This window comes from Ailuropoda melanoleuca, chromosome 2 (assembly GCF_002007445.2).
Source record: "Ailuropoda melanoleuca isolate Jingjing chromosome 2, ASM200744v2, whole genome shotgun sequence".
NCBI classification, from domain to species: Eukaryota; Metazoa; Chordata; class Mammalia; order Carnivora; family Ursidae; genus Ailuropoda; species Ailuropoda melanoleuca.
Window position 1 is genome coordinate 190,499,451 of NC_048219.1, and position 21,571 is coordinate 190,521,021.

At 40.3% G+C, this 21,571-nt stretch overlaps 1 protein-coding gene and 1 pseudogene across 14 annotated transcripts in view; one reads left to right on the forward strand and one right to left on the reverse strand.

Moving 5' to 3' along the window:
• Positions 1-21,571, forward strand: part of LOC100464061 (nuclear body protein SP140-like protein) — a 62,581-nt gene that overhangs the window by 27,608 nt on the left and 13,402 nt on the right. For 9 of the 14 annotated variants that reach the window (XM_019797743.2, XM_019797744.2, XM_034655357.1 and 6 more), the window contains 8 exons: positions 451-531; positions 1,621-1,704; positions 2,097-2,177; positions 4,870-4,956; positions 5,174-5,290; positions 6,094-6,147; positions 16,806-16,871; positions 19,111-19,191. In XM_019797743.2, the coding sequence (XP_019653302.1) occupies positions 451-531; positions 1,621-1,704; positions 2,097-2,177; positions 4,870-4,956; positions 5,174-5,290; positions 6,094-6,147; positions 16,806-16,871; positions 19,111-19,191 (651 nt within the window). The remainder of the gene's footprint in view (positions 1-450; positions 532-1,620; positions 1,705-2,096; positions 2,178-4,869; positions 4,957-5,173; positions 5,291-6,093; positions 6,148-16,805; positions 16,872-19,110; positions 19,192-21,571) is intronic. The other 5 variants (XM_019797746.2, XM_034655356.1, XM_019797740.2 and 2 more) reach the window with 4 other exon arrangements.
• Positions 12,058-12,983, reverse strand: LOC105236832 (annotated as a pseudogene).

The following is a 21,571-nucleotide window of genomic DNA, read 5'->3' on the forward strand; positions in this document are numbered from 1 at the left end:
ACAGAGGAAAGGGAGCAAGAAGAAACTGAGTGAGACAGGGGAAGCAAAACACACTAGAGAGTGTCAGGGGCGCAAGAGAAAAAGAGTCAGAAGAAAAGGAGACGGAAATACATCCAAACAAAGAGAAGCCCCTGGAGACACTGACGGCAGGAGATAAGCGCAGAGACAGAAGGAATGAGCAGGGACAATGGGAAAGGGGGTGTAGTAGAGAGAGAATTAGGTATACACAAGAGGAGGAAGATGGTGGATGGTCCTCAGGCTCTGGTGATGGCAACAGGAGTGAGTCAACCTGCAGGCCAGGTGAGCCCAGAGATTGACCAGATGGTTTGGGACAGGGACAGTCCCACCTAGCAGATAGCTGAGTATCCCACGTCTTCACTATGAGTGGTCCCACCATGATCTCCCCTGGTGTGTGCCGAGATGACTGGGGGGTTTCGTTCCTTTCTGCAGAGCACAGAAATGCCTACGGGGAGACCAGTGATAAAGAAGAGCCTCAGGAAGCCTTGAGCTCCCCACCAGCATGTGGGCGAGGTAAGGCAGGGGTTGCCAGCCCTGGGCGGCAGGATACCAGGCAACTGAATTCAGAGTTGAACAGCATGGCCCTTATTGTTAGAACAGACGTATTCCCTCTTCATATTGTGGTAGATAAATACTTTTTTCCTTCACACTCTTTATGTCTATTTATAGGAAGGACTCAGTATTGTGATTTTAACCCCTGTCGACTTCTTATTTTCTATAAAGAAGGAAAGTTAAGTATGTATCTAGTGCTTAATATTATTATTGTATTGTTATAACCTTGGATAGGCTCCAAGTGGAACATGGTGCTGAGATCTACTTGTCAGAAGGAAAGATCTTGAGCCTGTTAATAGTTTTTGTCACATTTTTGTCATCAGGTTATTGGATTCTTTTGTGCTTTTTTCTTTTCAAAGTACTTTGGCAAGTGAGATTTCCTCATAAAGCTTTAGGACTTAGCTAGAGAAACTGCTTTTATTCCTCCTTAGAGAAAGACAGGGAAATACAGATTGCTTGTTTTTCCCTAAGATCAAGTAGAAGGAAGAGCAGAGACCCATGCCCTGAACATCTCATCGCAGGTAGTGGCTGTGTGAGGCTAGCAGGGGTCAACGTGGTCACACTTAAGGAGAGTCCAAAGAGAGATCTAGGGCTCCCAGGGGGAGCAGAACAGAACCTAAAGCAGAGAAACTTCAAATTCACAAATAAAGAATACAAGTAGGAAGGGGAAGAAATCAAAAGGGACAGTGATGGAAGGAGTGGGCCCTGCTTTAGGGATTGGAGAGGCCTGGAAGAACAGAGCTAGGAGGAATAAGCAGGAAAGAAAAGATTAAGATCACCACTGAGGAAAAAGTAAAGAGATAGGAGAAGTCAGGGGAGTGGAGCCCACAAAATCAAAGGTGCACAACTATCCTCCTAGCGCAGAAGCAGAGATGTCTGGAGGCAGATATGCGGGAAGGAGATGGAGAAGCAGAGAGCAGGAGAGTCAGAGGAAGGAGGGCTCAGTGGGATCTCAGGTGGGGTCCTTGGAGCAGATGTCCCTTTTCCCAAAGGGCAGCTCACCTATGCTCTGAACATCCTGACTCAGCTCATTTGCTTATTTCCCCTCAGGGTCCTGTAATCCTGAAGCTCCCCAAATGACGGGTGAAGAAGAACCAGAGGAAGTGCCCAGGCAACTGCTATGTGACGGGGAAGGTAAGTACGATTTCAATTCCCACTTCACTGACTGGATCTTTGTTTTCCTGTCTACAAGGAGGAAAATTTCCCCTCCCTTCTCCCCTCCTCCACTGCTCCCCTTCACTTCCACACACAGAAGAAATGTGTAAAGCCAAGTGAAAAGGATCAAAAAGAAAGAGAGAATTAGGTGTATGGGAAGGGAGGTAGGTGGACCGTTCTCAGCCTCTGGTGATAGTGACATGAGCCATATTAACTCCCAGGTCAGGTGAACTCAAAGACAGGAGGGTCTCAGGGCAGGGACAGTCCCACCTCGAAGATATTTGAGCCACCTTGGTCGTCAGGGTGGGTTTTCCTGCTATGGTCTCCACTGGTCACACGCTGGATCCACTAAGGGATTTTGTTCTGTTCAGAAGGTAGCAGCGCCTGTTTAGAAATGTGTGATGAAGAAGAACGTCAGGAAGATTCGAGCTCATCACCAGGAAGTGGATCAGGTAAGGGAGGCAATGGGAGGATTTCCCTCTCTTTTTTAAATGGATGAATAATATTCCATCGTGTATGTGTGTATCTATCGACCACATCTTCCTTATCCATTCATCTGTTGATGGACACATAGGTTGCTTCCATGTCTTCGCTATTGTAGACAATGCTGAAATGAACATGGGGGCACAGATATCTCCTTGATATACTTATTTTGTTTCTATCGGATATATACCCAGAAGTGGAATGGTCGGATGATACGGCGGTTCTAATTTTTAGTTTTTTGAGGAACCCTCATACTGTTCTTCATAGTGGCTGTATCACACTACAGTCCTACCAAGAGTGCACCAAGGCTTCCTTTTTTCCACATCCTCACCAGCATTGGTTCTCTCTCATGTTGATAATCTCTTTTTCTTAACATCAACTCTGTCATATAGCATAACCTAAAAATGGAGGTAATATCTCATGATATTCACAGTCCCTGGGGTCAGGGAAGGAAATCTTGAGTGGACATTGAAAGTTATGCCTACTACATTGAGACTTAAGTACATTTCTAGAAAGTAACAGTCCAGGTGAGCCATTGACTTTCCCAAGTAAATAATATAAGCTATTCTTATAAAATGAGACATCAAAGAAAGCTGAGTATAATGTTTAAAGAAAAGAATCTGGCTTTAGAAAAGAGTTATAGTAACTGGGTTAAACACTACAGAGAAGTGAGAGATACGTAACTTTGCCAATTGCCTCCAGATCTTGAATCATGCATAGTGCAGACATACTAATGTTCAGATCAATTATAAATTGATTATGTGTAGGAGAATTTTCTAGGAATTCTAAAGTTATTCTTCCTTTAGTACATTTAATCTGGTAGGTTCTTTCTCTTTTTTTTAAGATTTTATTTATTTATTGGAGAGAGTGAGAGAGAGCACAGGAAGGGGCAGGGGCAGAGGGAGAAGGAGAAGCAGACTCACTGCTGAGCAGGAAGCATGACATGGGGCTTGATCCCAGGACCCTGAGATCATGACCTGAGCCAAAGGCAGATGCTTAACCGGCTGAGCCAGCCAGGTGCCCCTTAATCTGGTAGTTTCGTTCGCAGAATAGATCCTTCCTATTAGATATATAGGGATTTTTTTTTAAAAGAAAAAAAAGAAACTGTTAGATGATGGTCTGAAAGTAGCAATTACCAGTTGAGACATGAGAACTTTTGGTCATCATTCTCTCTTTTATAGAAATACTATCAAAGGCACTGTTTACTTTTGACATGTCCAGAGTTCCCCTTTAAAACCCAAAATTCTCTTTGGTGAAATTTTGCCATTTATTAAGATTAGTGCAAGAATGATTCTGAGAGTACAAAGAGGAAGTGGAGCTCTGTCAGTGAGAGACTGTAGCTTTGGCCAAGACACCCACGACAACTAGCAATGAGGCCACCACATGCAGTCCTAAGTGGGTTCATCCACTGAGCAGAGACTACAATGGGAACATATGATTGATTACATGATAGTAGTTGACCTCAGATTATGTGCCAAATTGACAAGAGGTTTTGGGGAGGGACTCAAGACCAAGGGTGACCAAATATCTTTGCACAAATTAACTACTGTCTGATGTACCCACATCCATTAGTTAGTTTTGCATAGGGGACTTACCAGGTCTATGCCTCCATCTATTTGCTTTGGATAACTTTCTTCTAAAATTCAAGAAGCACAAGAAAATCAGGAGCAAACAAACACACATAAGACAAAACTTTGGAAAAATAGACCAAAGTTAAGAGTAAATGAAACAGTAGAAGAATAAAAATATTTACAGAATATTTGCTAAATGCTGCACTTCCAAACCAAGATGTCTAACTACTTTGTGTCTAATTGCATATACATCTTTAAGTATCAAGATTAATTCAGAAATAAGAACTCAATAAAACATTTCCGAGCTCAAGTCGTTGTTGAGATGGATTGCTCCGGAAGACAATTTGAGTTGGGCACGAGAGGTGGTGGATTTACACCTGTTGGCCCAAGGATCTTACAGGACATTGCTGAACAAGAGTCTTTAAGATGGCTTGGTGGGAAATCCAATTTTGGAGGGATAGACCATCATGCCATATCTGAAGCTAAAAGAGGGATTTATTGCTTGCTAAGCAAGGTGCATGGTGGAAGGAGGTATGGTACTCATAGGACATAGTTTCTTTTAAAAAGGAGATTGCTTTTAGGTAGAGTTTTAGGAAGGTTGTAGTTCAGTAACTGCAGACTTTCAGACCCAGGGAGTGTATAACTAGGTAATCATTTAGTCATATACATAGGCTTTCTGGAGTGTGGCTGTGGCTGATTGGCCGATTTTCAGAAGTGGTTGGCTTTAAATGTGGTTAGTGATGTAAGCAGTGATGGGCCAATTGGGATGAGTTTAAAACCCATTCTGGTAATTACTTTTTACAATTTTCAAAGAACAGTTGGTTTTTCCTGGAAGGGTTAGATCTTTTTACTTTATTCTTAGGGCTACAGGTAGAAAAGTAGGAGTCAAGGAAGAAGAATGAGGTACAAAAGATGGGAAAAGCATGGCTTTGGCAGCTCTAGGTTGTGATTATTGGAGCAGGTGTAGTCTTTTCCCAGAAGGCAATTCGTGTTAGCTCAGAATATCAGGGTGCACCATAAAAGCACCAGAAACTCTTCCCTCAACACTTTCTCAGGATCCATGGGCTGTAATTTGCTTGCTTCTCTTTAGTATCTGGTGAACTAGAAACTCTCCGAATGAATAGAGAGGAAGACTCAGAAGAGCTTACTTCCAGCCTACTACCCAATGATGGACAAGGTAATTATGACTTAAAGAATAATAAAAACAGAAACAGAGGCTGATAAAGAGAAAAAGGCAAGGGAGGGGAAAAGGGAGACTTACAGGAAAGGCCAGCAATGGGGAGGTCAATGGAAGATTTCAGAGGAAGAAGCAGAGAAGGGGAGATCAGGAAGGGTACAGAGAAGGGGATCCCCGGGGTAAATGAAAGTCTTCATACATCACAATTTTGGCCAAGGAGCAGAGCTACCAGCATATGGAAATGAGAAGTGTTCCTGTGTTATCTGCTTCTCAAAAGATGTGACAGAAGGTCCAGAAGCAATTACTGCAAGTAGCCAAGCATGTGACACGATGGGTAAGGCTACCGGAGGGTCGCGGGATGGGGGGTGGCTCTACAGGCAGGGTGGTGGCAGGTGGTCTGGTCCATCCCAGTATCCTGTTCCCTGTTTTACTTGACCTGACTCTTTGGGGAATAGTAGAGAGGCAAGAGATCATCATAAAGTCGTGTTTAACAGGATGGGCCCTGCTGATTACACATGAGTGATGTTGTAGAAAGATGGCAGTATCTTGTTTGCTGCATTAGTCTACTAATAGTAAAGGCTTGTATTTATACAGTGATTTCCATCTTCTGTGGAGCCCAAGAAAGCCAAACATACTTCTGCTAGTAGATAACAATGTCATTTTGTCAAAACCTTAGAAAAATCTTAAAAAGACAACTAGTGATGCCACCTACTTGTCAGGGGAAAAGACTATTCTTAACCCAGCACATATTTCTGATGGATGCCCTCTAGCGTCTCACTGGTTTATTTAGTGATTTCCTGTAAATGTTTGCACGTAAGATTTTATTTAATCCTTACAAAAATCTTAAGACCTAGACAAAGGTCCCTGAGTAAACTGAAGCACATAGGTATTTCAGAGTGTTTTTCAAGTACTGTTGAGAAACAAAGGAAATAAAGCAACTCCAGCATTAAATGCAAACTCCAGGCCCATCCTCGACTCCCACTTCTCAATTCAGTAGGTTTTTAGTCCCTTTAGAAGAGAAAAATGACAACCCAAACATCTTTATAAATTCAAGTCTTCTGCAGTATGAATAATCCTAAAATTTGTAACTTTTATTTATTAATTTCTGTTTCCTCACCCTCACCTGTTATTCTCTAGACACTGTGGATCTTGGAAACAACTCTGCTTCGGGAAAACGCAAGAGGAAGAGAAGTAAGAGCACATAAGATTTTACTTGCTTTTGATGTTAAAAATGAGGTTTTTAATGCTAGAGTTGCATTACTACTATTTACAATAATAAGTGATAATAATATGATGTCTGCCCAAAGATGTCCATATCTTAATCTCTGGAACTTGTGTTATCTATTATCTTATGTGGCAAAGAGATTTTACAGATATAATTAAGGTAGGGACCTTGGAAGAGGAGATTGTTCTGGATTATCTGGGTACACCCAATATAATGGAATAGCTGTTCCTGGCTGTGGAGAGAGGGCGAGTGGCCATGGAAGGTAGTCATCGAGAGATACCATATTGCTGGCTGGAGGGGCAGGAAGAGGGAGGAAAGGAACCAGGAATATGGAAGACCTCTGGAAGCTGGGAAAGTCAAGGAAATGTATTCTACTGTATAGCTTCTAGAAAGGAATGAAGGCCTATTGACCCTTGTCAGACTTCTAGTCAACATAACTGTGAGAATAAATTTATGTTGTTTTAAGCCACTACATTTATAGTCATTTGTTATGGCAACAACAGAAGAGCAGCACAGATTTTGGTTGTTAGAGATGGAGGCATCTGTAACATGCTCCTCAAATTGTGGAAATGGTTTTGGAATTGGACAGTGGGCAGAGGGAAGAATTTTAAGTGGAATGATAGAAAATGTCTAGATTTCTAGATTACCTTGAGCACTTGGTTAAGAATATGGGGCTGAAGACTCTGCTAGAGAAAGCTTGGAAGTGCAGAACATGGTAGAGAAAGCCTGTTTTGTCTTAGAGGTTATGCAAGTCATCATGAAGACTTGGTAGAAATATGGAAGGTCAAGGTGTCACTAGTGAGGGCTCTGAAGGAAATAAAGAGCACGTTTTTGGAAACTAGAGAAAAGGGGATCCTTGGTATATAGTGGCAGAAAGCTCAGCAAAATTCTGTCCTGCCAATAATGTGAAAGGCCGAACTTTCTGGTTAAATAGCGAAGGAGGTTTCTAAGCCAAGTGATAAGGGTGCAACTGGTTTCATTTTGCTGCTCATAGTAAAATGTAAGGGAAAAGAGGTAAATTGAAGGAAGAACCGCTTAGCAAAAGGAATCGGGACTTGATGATTTGAAAAATTCTCAGCCTTTCCAAGCTGCAAAAGTTGCTTCACTGTCAGGTAAATGTTGTCTGCAGTGACAACCAAGAGTATGGCATTGCCACTTTTTGCTAATGCACCAGAGGTAGTGAATGGTCAGAGTGCTCAGGCGCAAGGAAAAGGTTCTTTGGGATTAAGTATGTGACTCACAGATCCCCTCAGAAGTCCGCAGAACTAAAAAATAGTTACATGACTGTATAGGAAAGATCTGTGGAAGAGTCTGTCTAATGGAGGAGATCCCCATGACATACACGGGAGTGCTATGATCCCTAAGGATCTTCTGTCAACAGAAACAGGGACGTCCATGTCCTAATCTCTGGAACCTGGGACCAGTCACTCCACATGGCAAGAGGCGCTGAGAGTGTGATGAAACGAGGGATCTTGAGATGCAGAGATTGTTCTGGATTATGTGGGTGGCCCCAATCAAGTCACATGGGCCCTGGATTATGTGGGTGGCCCCAATCAAGTCACATGGGCCCATAATCCAGATTGTTCTGGATTATGTGGGTGGCCCCAATCAAGTCACATGGGCCCTCCACAGCAGGAAACCCTTTCCTGCTGTGGAGAAAGGGATATGTGGTGATGGGATAAGATCAGAGCAATGCAGTGTGGCCGGTTTGAAGATGAAGGTGGGGGGCAGTGAGCCAAGAACTGCGGCAGTGTTCAGAAGCTGGAAAGGGTAAAGAAATGGATTATCCCCTGTAGCCTCCAGGAAGGAGCAAAGCCCTGTAGACACTTTGCTTTTAGCCCTATGGGACTTGTGTCAGATTTCTGACCTTCAGAAAGATAAGATAATAAATTTGTGTTGTTTTAAGCCACGAAGTTTATGGCAATTTATTACAGTAACAATAGAGAACTAACACTTTTTGTAAGACCAGAAAAATTAAAAAAGGAATATTTCACATTTATATGGATAGATTCCATCTTTTAAAATAGTAATTTACATTTATTTCAAAATGCTTACATCTTTATGTTTGTTTTCGTTTTTGTTTTTTTTTAAATATATGATCTTTTTTGGGGCACCTGGGTGGCAAAGTTGGTTGAGCATTGGACTCTTGGTTTTGGCTTGGGTGGTGATCTTGGGGTCATGGGATTGAGCCCCGGGTCGGGTTCCTTGCTTAGCTTGGGGTCTGCTTGAGTTTCTCTCTCCCTCTTCCTCTGCCCCTCCCCCCACGTGCATGTGCACGTGTGCTCGCACGTTCTCTCTCAATTAATAAAGAAATTAATCTTTAAATATTAAAAAAATAAAATATATGATCTTTGTAAATTTCATGTATATCTTTCCAGATTTTTTCTATGTGTATATTAACACATCTAGAATTTTATCACAAATCTAAATAAATCTATTCATACTGTTACATTTTCTTTACTTTAAATCAGTATTTTATGCACAAAACATTACAAACATTTAACATTTGACCTGTAAAAATTTTTATTTCATTCCTGTGTTAATTTGCATTGTTTTCATTTTTGTTGTGGTTGAGCATTTTTCAGTTATTACTGCTCACTTGTTTTTCTCCTAGAAATGCCTGGTACACATGCCTTGCTAGTGATACAATCCTGCTGGCCTTTTTTTTTTTTTTTTAACCATGCTGAACAAACATAGGACTATTAATATATATATATTACATTTTTCCAATCTATGTTATTATTTTGTTTTGTTTGATGTTATTCTTTTTGGTTGGTAGTATCTTTTGTCCTAAGGAAGTTGGGAAATTTTACATAGTAAAATCTGTCAGGCTTTTCCTTTATATTTTCTAGGTTATAATTAAAATTTATGAGATATTTCCCACCTCAAAATTTTAAAAATACTTATATTTGTTTCCAGAATATCTGAAGTACTTAATACTTTTTAATGTTTAAATCTATAATTCACCTTTTTGTGGATGATGTGAGACAATAATTTCAACAAATAACCCCAATGCTTTTTTCTTCATGACTTGAAATGCTCTTCATATGTGCCTTTCCTTGTATTCATGGAACTGTGCCTGCACTCTACTCTGAAACACTGGTCTGTTTATTTCTAATACATAGCAAATTGGTTTAATTACAAAGCTCTCAAGTATATTTTGCTATTCCTATCCATTATATTTTCTTTTGCAAGGAAAAAAGTAAAAAATTCAGGGAGGAACATTAGAAAAGAAAAAGATTTCAAAAGTTCAGTAATCCTGGCTTGTTCATTGTGGATGAGTTTCAGAATCAGTCAAGATTTTCCCCCAATACCTCCCCAATTCCATTGGGACCCTGACTGAAAAATACATTGAACTTGCAGATTAATTTGGGTAGAATTGAAAGAAAACGAACCACATGTTTATTCAGATCACCTTTTATGTTCTTCAAAGTTTTAGTTTTCTTTCTGTAGTTCTTGCACATTTTTACTTTTCTTATCAGAATTTTTGAGATGTAAGTTCATACATAGCAGTCATCACTGTTAAGGGATGACTAGATGAGTTTTAACAGATGTGTTCTGTCATGTAATGCCACCATGATCATCACATGTAACATTTCCATCATCCAGTGGACCTGGGTCCCTTTCCCCACCCTCTGGCTCTTGACAACACCTGATCTGTTTTTATCACTATAGTTTTATCTTTTCTGGAATTTCATATAAATGAATTCATACAGTACATAGTTTTTCAATATGTGGCCCTTTCGTTTAGTATAAAACTTTTGAGACACGTGCATGTTGGTATACGTATCACTAGTTACTCCATTTTTACTTCTGAGAAGTATTTCATTATGTGGATATTCCACAGATCTACTCACCTATTGATAGATGTTGAGTGGTTTCCAGTTTTTGGCTATCGCAAATACAGCTTCTAGGAACTTGTACATAGAAATCTTTGGGTGGACATAGATTTAATTTTTCTTAGGTAAATACGTTAAGAGTGATATACTAGGTGATATGAACATAAGTGCATGTTCAACATTTTAAGGATCTGCCGAAGTATTTTTTATGTTGTTGTACCTTTTTTTTTAAGGATTTTTTTAAATTTCTTTATTCGACAGAGATAGAGACAGCCAGTGAGAGAGGGAACACAAGCAGGGGGAGTGGGAGAGGAAGAAGCAGGCTCATAGAGGAAGAGCCTGATGTGGGGCTCGATCCCATAACGCCTGGATCATGCCCTGAGCCGAAGGCAGACGCTTAACCGCTGTGCCACCCAGGCACCCCTGTACCTTTTTTATTCCCACCAGCAATGTATGAAAGTTCCGATTACTCCGTATATTTACCAACACTCGGTATTCCTAATCTTAATTTTAGCCGTCCTCATAGGTGCGTAATGGTAATTCATAGTTTTAATTTGCATTTTCTTAATGAGTAATGGTGCTGAACATCTTCTTATGTATTTATTTGCCACCCATAGATCTCATTTAGTGAAGTGTCCATTCAAATCTTTTACCCATATTTATTTGGGTTGTCTATTTTCTAGTTGTGAAGTTGTTAATATATTCTGGATACAAGTCCTTTGTTGGTTATATGCCGTGTAGTCTGTAGCTGCTCTGTTCATTTTCTTAGCAGTGTCAAAGAGCAAAATTTATTTTGAAGTCTAACAGTATTTTTTATAATCTGTGACTTTTCAGTTCTATTTAAGAAATCTTTGCTCAAGATACTATATTTTCTTCAAGAACTTTGATGGTTTTTAGCTCTTACATTTAGATCCGTGATCCAGTTTGAGTTAATTTTTGCATGTGGTATGAGATAAGGATTCTTTCTTCCTTCCTCCCTCCCTCTTCCTTCCCTCCTTTCTTTCTTTCTTTCTTTCTTTCTTTCTTTCTTTCTTTCTTTCTTTCTTTCTTTCTTTCTTTCTTTTCTTGCATTCAGATAGCCAGTTGTTCAGACCATTTGTGCATTGAATTAGTTAGTTAATTACCTTGACATCCTTGTTGTAAGTCAGTTGCCCATATATGTTTGGGTGTATTTTTGGACTTCCTTTTCTACTTATCTGTATGTCTATCTTTATGCCAATACTACACCATCTTGTCTAAATCTTCTAAATTAAGCTGCATTGGGTTTGCACAGAGATGTGTTCCGTTCTCCCACATGACTGCATGTTTGCCAATTCCTCCTTATTCTGTTGTTTTACTTTAAATATGTCGAGGCTATTTCATGATTGTCTTGACTCAGTGAATTTTTCTAATCATACATTGTCCTTCTTTATCCTTACTAATATATTTTTTTTTTTACTTTAAAATCTCTTTCTTGGGAAGCTAATATTGTTATCTGAATTTTGAATGTTTTATTTTTTGGATGTTTTTTATTCCCTTTTCATCAATCCTTCTTGTACAGCTGTGTTTTATGTTTCCTATTACAATACTTAGTTTTTTATAATCTTCTCTGATAATCTTAATCTTTTAATAGTTCAGTTTTGTTTGCATTTATCATGGATTCTGATATATGTGGATTTATATCTTCTATGTTGTTGTTCACCATTCTTTTTCTGTGTTTTTAATGTTCATTTCCTGCTTTCTGATTGAGATTGAATTCTATATTCCCCCCTTTCCTCTGCTGTTTGGAAACGTGATATGAAATTTCTGTCATCTCTTTACCATGCCTCGATCCCAAAAGATGCAGACTGTCTGAGCATGAGGATTCATTACATATTCAGCATTTCATCATCACATAGCTACTGTTGTGTAACATTTTATTTTTAATTTTCTTTCATCACAAATGTTGAAACTATTACCATTTTTGCAGTTGATGTTTACTTAAATTAAAAATATGTTTTTATTATTTTATGTGTTCACTCTTGTTTCTTTTACCTTTTTATATGATCAGTTATTTAATTAGGTTCTTTGTAAGAAATTTAGTAACACCAATTTCTGAGGACAAACTCCATTTGTGAGAGAAAACACAGCTGTGAAGCTGAGGAACAATTTTGATTTTTGGCAGAATTTGTGAGTCCACAGTTTTCTGATCAAACTTGTGCTGCTGTCTAATCTCATATTTCTCCTTCTCTGTGTCAAAAATCTCACCTTCCTGGTGTCAGGGTTTACACAGCTTCTTCTTGAAATATGTTTTAGTGACATGTTTCGGGATTTTCACACCGCTGATACAATTTGGTGGAGGTGGCAATGACAAACTTCTGGTGCGTTCTACCAGGGGAATTTGATTGAGGGCCAGAGGTCTGATCACAAGTAGCAAGCCGCTGCTCAGGGGCTTCAGGAAAACCACCGTCTTGCTTCCATGGTGCCCAGTGAGGATGATCAAAATGGTCCCAGGAGTGATGTTAGCTTGCAGTTTTCTCACATGCTGACTGAAAGGCTTTGTGCTGTGGCTCAACAGCTTTCGAGGCACATCTTCAGTAGGATAATACCTAGATATTTTATGATGTTTAACCACTTGAGTACCACCACTCTGGTTTTGTGACAGTAGCAAGAACCTTCTCCTTTTACTTTTCAACCCTGGATTTAGCTGCTGAATACTTCCTCTTGTATGTGGCCTTTCTGGAATGTGTAGCCGATCGGGAATCCTGCCATTTCCTCTGAGGAGGACGGGGTTTTGGCTGTAGTGGGGCTTCCCCTTCTTCTTTTTTCTTTTTTCTCTTTTCTTTTCTCTCTCTCTTTCTTTCTTTCTTTCTTTTTTTTAAACTTATTTTTAATTTTTTTTATTATGCTCAGTTAGCCTTCTTAACCTTGCCACTAGCATCAGCCTTCTTGACTTCCAGTTTCTTCTCCTTCATTTCCAGCATCTCAGCTTTGTCACCCGCCATCTTGCAAGATGGGAAAGAGCTCTTTTTCTTGCTTCAGCTGATTTAATTCTTTTGGTTCTTTTGGTTCTAAGTGGCAGTCTCTCCAAGTGTTATATTTGCAAATTTGCCTTGATAGAATTTTTTTAGCAAGATTATAAATTCTAAGTTGACATTTATTTCTCCTCAGTACAGTAACGTGATTACTGCACTGTCTTCTCAAATTATGATGTGGTGGATGAAAATTCTTCTTTTACTGTCAGTGTCATTTCTTGGTAAATAATCTTTCCTTTCTTTCCAAAGCTCTTTTGCCATGATTGAATCACGGAAAGTTTAGGTACAGAAAACTTGGCAAAATTTTATGTAAACACCAAGATACTTTCATGTAGATTCATAATTAACATTATACCATTCTTATTCTATCATGTTTCCATCCATCTATCCACCTGTCTGTTCATCCACTCCACTAACCCATCTTCAAGTTTGAAACTTCTCAAAGTTGCAGACATCAGTACACTTCCCCCCAAATACTTCAACCTGCATATCATTAACTAGAATTCATTATTTGTTTTCAGTTCTTTTCTTTTTCTTTTGAGATAACCTTTATAATGAAATGCATAAACATCAAGTGTATCATCTGATGAATTCTGATACATGCATTTCCCCTGTATAATCCATATCCTTATCAAGATACAGAACATGACCATCCCCCTGCAAAGAACCTTTATGTTCTTTGGTGTATCCTTACCTGTCACTCATAAGAGAGAACCACTTTTCTGTGTTTTCTTGGCAAGTTAGTTTGGCATGTTTTAAAACTAAATAAGTGAGGTTTTGGTGCATGTTATCATTTGGTGTAAGGTTTCTTTAACTCAGCATAATATTTTTCAGATTTATTCACACTGTTGAATATATCAGCATTTTGTTCCTTTTCATTGCAAAGTATCACACGTTATATGAATTTACCAAATTTTGCATATATATTCTCCTATTGGCACACACTACAAGGGTTTCCTATTTTTTGCTAATATGAAAAAGCTGCAGAGAACTTTCTTGTAGAACTCTTTCTGTGGCCTCATGCCTTCAGATCCCTTGTATAAATACCTAGGAATGAAACGTCTGGGATATGGGACAGGTGCATTAGTTCTTTCCCCTGAAAACCCATGTTGGGGGTGAGGTGGCACACACAGGCCGTGCTCAAGTGAGGAATACCACACTTCAGAAACCTCGGTCTTGGAAGGGAGCTGCGGCCAAACCGGCTCAAACCTTACCCCTGAGGGAAACATTATCTTATGAGCTGGAACTGAAGCAAATCTCCTCTGGGGAGAGGACTGAGACGTTTTTCTATTTTATACAGGTCAGTAAACAAATCCACTCCCTGACCTAGAGGGTTACATTATCTCTGGCTTCCAAGGCCGTTTGTTATTCAAACATCCTTGCAGAGATCGTTTGAGGCATGTGGAAATGCCAAGGAAGATTGCCTCCCAACAAATTCACCTCACACAGATTCCGGCAGATTCTGGCAAATTTCCCCATGAAGACACCACTGAATCAGCCATTTTGATTAATTTGGCCACTGTGGGCTAAGACCAAATCCATTCGGTTTGTTTCCTGCAGTATTTAACGAATTTCATAAGGCGTAAATGATTTAGATCTCTAATGACCACCCTAAGCTCTAATTTACCGTGTTTGCATAAGGAGGCAAGTGAATGCCTGGCTTACACACAGGAAGTGCAATTCCAAGGGCACACACGGTGGCCCTGACAGGGAAGCATTTACAGTTGCTACGGTCCCCTAATGGAACATACATCAATCAGGGGAAGATGGAAGGTGCCTCCAATGTAGGCCCCTGGCGGGCCCTAAACCTTAAGAGTTCCAGTTTCATTCATTGTATCTAGTCCTTGATTTGGGGGTAGGGTTCATTTGGGGGGGGCACTTCCTGAGGAATGTCCTCTTTGTCCATGACACCAAGTGGCATCTGCCTCCCCCACCCCACCCCAATGACTAAGAGTGGGGCTGAGGATGATGTCTAGAGAAATCTTGTATGGGATGTGCAGACACTGGGGCCTATCCCTGTTTTCTGTGTCTGATGCAGAATGCCAGATTCCTCATCTCCGTGATAGAGGTATGTACTGGGGCGGCTTCTCTCTGGAGGCAGGATTCAGGGCAGTTCTGCAAGGAAGATACCATTAATGCTTCCCCTTCCACCATACCTGCTAGACTTTGTGGGGTTCCCTTCTCAGATGTCTGGATTGTTGCTCTTCCTTTACTGCCACAAAATCTGTGTGTACTGTTCCGGCGGCTGTAACTTCATTTCCTTTCCAAATGATCTCCTATTCCCATTCAGACCTTCTATCCAGAGGGTCAGATGCAAGTGGGGCAAAGGCATTTTCATAAAATGTAAATGTAATCAGATCAGAATTAAATCTGAATCCCCTAGGCTCTCTGAAGGCTCTGCCCTCCAGACTGGTAGGGGAAAGAACAAGGCATCATCTCCAAGAGCTGGCAGAAGGGAATCCTGAATTTTCAGAACTGGTCTATCTAACACCATTAATCCCCCACCACTTTTATCCTGATCCCTTTCTGGGGACAGCTGCCTTCAGCGACCAAGGAGCCTTCCAGAGTTAAGTGGACAGGAAGAGATGAGGGACAGAGTCAGACAATCAGTGCATTGGAAGTAGCTTTTCTGATAAAGGGCCCACCATTGCAGACTACTAATAGCTCAGCCATGCTCTTGATACATACGAGTTTCTAGGGCCACAGTGGTGTGGCCAGAGGCAGCTGGTCTGTAAGCTGAAGTGTGCGTGGTGTTGAGGCACCGCCCATAGCCCCCAGAGGGACTCATGTCCTGATCAGTGCCCTGGGAGCAGTCAGGAACAAAGTCTCTTGTGATGTGGCTCTCCCCACTGGGAGACAAGCAGGTCCATGAGGAGTCATGAGCCTGGCACACAACCATAGCCCCTGCACAGAGCTGGGAAGGGTCATGGAAAGCTGAGGCGCCAATGGGACAAAGTCCCATAATTCTTGAACCTACCAGTTTCATTTGATGAGCAAGGCTTTTTATTGAGGCCCTTCCTGCCTTGTAAGACCTGGAGTCTGAGTTGACCCACCTCCGAATGGAATGGGAATCTCAAGTGGGATTCATAAGGCCTCCCTCCATGGACTGGGTCTTCACTCTTGGCAGTAAAAACCTAGTAGCTGGCTATTTTTATTTCACAGTGGTGACAAGATAAGGTCTCTATTTACCCAGCGCCAGTGGTCTTCTCTTACTCCTATGTGTTCGTATCATGCACGAGAAAGCAAAACACAGCACAGAATCTGCTGCAGTTTAAGTTCTCCAGGAGCTCCAGGCACTCGATGGCACGGAAGGGGGAGGATTTGTGTCACAACTACAAGTACGGAGATTGTTTTAAGTCTCCCCATCAACACTGAGAGTGCCTCCCTACCTCCAGCATGGCATATTATCCATGACACCATCCAGCTATGAGGCGTGTGCCTCCTCATGGCACATTTGAATGTACTGGAAGACACTTGAAGAGGAAATATATTGACATATACCCCCAACAATGATCATTCAGGATAAGACACCAGCAGGAGTTTATTTTCCAATTTTAGTGGGGTTTTTTGTGGTTGTTTTTTAATTTTCAAAGGAAGCTCATCTCCTATAGTCTCTCAAGTCCACGTGGAATAAAATATGACTCTGCAATCACCCCCCACTGCTGCACTGGTAGTTAAGAATTTTGCCCTGTTCTTGTGGCCTGAAAAAGTATGTGAAACTACTAACATATATGGCTTTTAGAATTATATTTACAGCTCTGAATGATTAACTTTATTCTCTTTTGTTTGAAGGAAAAAAGAAAGGCCATGCCTGGACAAGAGTTAAAAAGAGATGTCAGAGAAACGTACATCAGAAAGGTAAGCACTTGAGTGGAAGGCCCTGCTTATTGTCCCCCTGCAGGCCTGAGGGCTCCCAAGGACCCCTACCCCCTCCGAGCAGCTGCGCCACAAGGATGTAAGCTAAGACACTATAACAAAGAGGCCTGGAAACACAGTGGCTTGCACAGACTGGCTTAGTTCTCAGCACGGAATCACCCAGAGCTAAATGATCCAGGTAGACACTGCCATCCTCAGTATGTGGCTTCTCTGCTGGGTCAAGAAGTTTATATTAATTTAGTAAGATGTTCCAGAGAAAGCCAAGTGCAAAAAGCAGCCTGTATGGGTAAGTGGGTGTGCATGTGTGCACATGGTAAAAAACTAAACACATATATTTGTACAAATGTATTTTTAGATACTTATAAATTCTTATGTATACATATTTATCTAACTATATATAGAAAGGCACAGATATAGATATATGGAAAAATCAATAGATGTGATCAATAAAAATATATGCAGCAGTTATATATGGTCATTGGAATATAAGTGATATTTATATTGTTATTTGTGTTTTTTAAGTGTATGTGTGTACATTGAAAATATTAAACATGTTCAAGTTTTGCTATGAAGAGGTATTGTTTATTTTTTATTTTACTTTTTTATTATAATAATATTTTTTATTATATTATGTTAGTCACCATACAGTACATCCCTGGTTTTTGATGTAAAGTTCGATGATTCATTAGTTGCGTATAACACCCAGTGCACCATGCAATACGTGCCCTCCTTACTACCCATCACCGGTCTATCCCATTCCCCCACCCCCCTCCCCTCTGAAGCCCTCAGTTTGTTTCTCAGAGTCCATAGTCTCTCATGCTTCATTCCCCCTTCTGATTATCCTCCCTTTCTTTATTGTTTAAATAGTAAAATATACAGAGAAAAAGCCTAGGGGAATATTTTTTCGGGGGGGGAGTTTTCGTTATGGGAAAGTTTTTATTTATTTATTTATTTTTAAATTTTTTATTATGTTATGTTAGTCAAGGGGAATATTTTTTAACAAGTTAATTATGGCTCTCTCTAGCATGGTGATGTTTCATATAATTTTTATTTTCTGAACTTCCAGTAACATATATGTATTACTTCAAGTTGGACCTCTGAAACCTTGTTTATTTCAGTAGCGGTTAACTTCTTTTTTCTTTTTTAAATAGGCTCCAGGCCCAGCTGGAGCCCAATGTGGGGCTTGAACTCATGGCCCTGAGATTAAGACTTGAGCTGAGATCAAGAGTTGGACGCTTAACCAACTGAGCCACCCAGGCGTCCCTCAGTAGTGGTTTAGAGAACTCCTTCCTCCTAGACAGTGAGAGCTGGACTTCATTTTCCATGTGATTTCCAATTTTGAAACAGATCCATATAATAAGATTTTAGAGTCCAATTAAAATTATTATTTTTCACCAATCTATATATCTTAGTTCTTGTCAATTTACAAGGCCGCTCTGTTGGTGAATGCGTACAATTTTGTTTGGAAAGAAAAAAAAAGTGGCAGCATCCATTGTAAGAATATACCTTATTTTCAAAATACCAAATATTTGGATTTAATCATTATATCATTTTCATTTAAGTCTCTGTGTACGTAGATAAATTCTAAACTACTTTGTACTTTCCAAAGTACAATGAAATCTTGTATGTAATTTAAAAGTCTTCCCTCCTTACATTTGCATCGACGTGGATGGAACTGGAGGGGATTATGCTAAGTGAAATAAGTCAAGCAGAGAAAGACAATTATCATATGGTTTCACTTACTTGTGGAAAATAAGGAATAGCATGGACGACATTAGGAGAAGGAAGGGAAAAATGAAGGAAAAAAACGAACCATGAAAGACTATGGACTCCAGGAAACAAACTGAGGGTTTCGGAGGGGAGGAGTGTGGGGGGATGGGTTAGCCTGGTATTAAAGAGGGTACATATTGCATGGAGCACTGGGTGTTATATGCAAGTAATGAATCATGGAACACGACATCAAAAACTAAGGATGTACTGTATGGTGACTAACATAACATAATAAAAAAATTTTTTTTAATTAAAATAAAAGTCTTCCCTCCTAAAAGTACAGCATGTTCTAGACACCTATTTGAAATCCCTTATCATTAACGTGCTTTCTTGGCTGAGTGAATAGTGGAAGGGGCTTCAGAATTGAATCCAGTGTTCACTCACTTGCTTTTGGTCTCTCACATCAACGACTGTTTTGTCCAACTCTGTATCTTCCCCTGCTTATCCCTAGACAGAAGCAATACTGCTGACCAGTTGATCTCCAGTGAGAAAAGGGTGAAAATACCTCTGCAAGAACGTGCCAAGATCAGGGGTAAGATAAAGTTTGTGCCACTTCCACCTGGCCCCGTGGGTCAATACAAATTTTGCTAAGGTTTTGAGGAACATAAATCTTGCTCAATTTTTCCTAGCCAAAGTTACCAGTCAGTTTGAGAGCTGCGAAATCTAGAAAGCAAACCCATTTGGAGCCAGGGTTATAAAGGGTTGGTGTTTATATCATAGTTTTTATCTGCTCAGGACCTAAAATCTTTTTCCCGTGTTCTATCTGTTTTCATGGAAATTTCTTTACCTTGTATCATTGGTTTATTAAAATGGCCAGACTTGGTAAATTACAAGAAGAAAACAAGTTCATTTTTTTCACTGCCTTTTCAAATCTGCCTTCTGGATGAGTTTTTCCCGTCTTGGGCATTTCCTGTTCTCTTGTCACGAGAGTATAAGTCCCTCTCCAGTAGTTGAGGGTTCTTTCTGGACTAGTACCGAAACTTCAATATTTTCTCCAGTTCAAAGCACCTCCCCTCCTTCAGCCTGAGCAAACCTTGGTCTGGGCCACCTGACCTGGGTGTGTGGGGATGTGGCATGGTCAGATCCTTCTCACATTCTCTCTTGGCTCCACCCACACTGGAGCTGCTGGTTTGGGCCCCTCCAGGATTAGGGGGGATGGAGGACAGAGGAGAGATAAGAATATGGACGTGTGTCCCTTGACAGATGTAACTCTGGGATAACATAGGGAATGCAGGGTACACAACCACTAGCTCTTTCCTCCATGAGATTCTTTCATCAATTCCACAGTGTGGTCTGGCACCACTGCTTGACTTCTTTGGAGGGAAACATAGCCATTCTTCTACTGCGTGGATGTGAATGAAAAGCTAGAGCTGGCATAACCTGTTCAATCGATACTTTGGTCACATAGGCAGCTTGGTGCCATTGCCTTACAATGTGGATTGACCAACTCACCCTGGTTTGCCCAGGACATTTCCAGTTTTGCCACTGAAAATCCTGCATCCAGGATACCCCTTAGTCCTGGGTGAACTGGGGCAGCTGGTTACCCTTCTTGTCCCTTAGTGAATTGTTCCCGACTATTGAGACTTTTACTAAAATTTTGGGAAAACAGGAAAGAATTTAAAATTCTGTCACACTTACAATTAGAGATTAATTAATACCAAGCCTGACAATTTTTAAAAATAACCTTAAATTATATTCTGACTGCCTTGTTAGAGTTCATGGTGGGGGATTTGGTGTTATTAAATGGGTATTACAACCTGGGGACACAAAAATGAGTTTGATCCTGTCTTGCTTAGTCACTCTATTTTCAAAGTAAAACTCAGTAGTGCTGTATTATGATTTAGCTGGTTTTAAGCTCCAAGTCTCCTTATACCAAAAGCTCCACAGGCTAGAATGGACTTCAGTGTATTTCCTTTTTCTCCCTAAAAAATAGTAGGACTAACAGGTTTGATGAAAGGTAAATTTAACATAGTCACCAGTCCCAGGAAAGATGTAACCAGAGAGAGGGACAGACAGAGGCCAAGAAAGAACTCTCTATTTGTTAGATTGTCCAAGGCTGTGATTAGAGCTTTAGTACCAAGCCTGACTGAGATATAGGAGGGCAAGAGTAAGATATCTGGATCTCTTCTCACGGGGCTGTGAGCATAGACCTTCGGAAGAGGAATGAGAGAGAGCACCAGAGAGAGTCCATAACCACTTTGGCATCTTGGGGGGAGAAGAGGTGAAGAGGGCCCCTTAGAGAACCGTACCTGGGTAGATGACCTTCTATTTCCCGGTGACCCCACTTTCTGGAGGGAGAGAGCAAGAGGGGGCAAAAGATTAATCTGCCTTTTTGAGAAGCATATTTCCACCGTTTTAGTAGCTGGGTATTACCAGCCCAAGTCTTTACTTTCTTGTAGAAATTTATCAGTCTTTGTAGACCCCTCATTTGAGCTGCTTTTATATTATATTTATATTATTTTAAATTATAACAGAGTGATGACTTGCAAGTCTGTAATTTGTTTGATGTTGTGATAAAGTCTAATTATCAATATTTGTCCATGGGGCCATTTTGGTCTTGAAGAGATGAAAATTCCCTCAGTAATTGTGCAGGATGAAGTCCAGAAAGTGGGACTATTTACCAAGCAATTGGTCCATTTTGGGTTTAACTGAAAGAAAGATTCTTTTTGCTTTGCTGGTCTAATATGCCCATGATCAGCTTACAGTTTACAGCACTTAGGACTGGGTAGTCTGGAAAATATTTCCTTACAGGATCTACATAACCCCACTCAGTACCACCAGATAGTGGGGCACTGAATACAGAAAGAAGAAAATGAATTTGTCTTCCTGCCTTAGAAACTAAATCTCATGTGAATGACAGCAAACACTGAGATGCACATCCACAGCCAAAACTTGCAAAAGGAAGAACATTC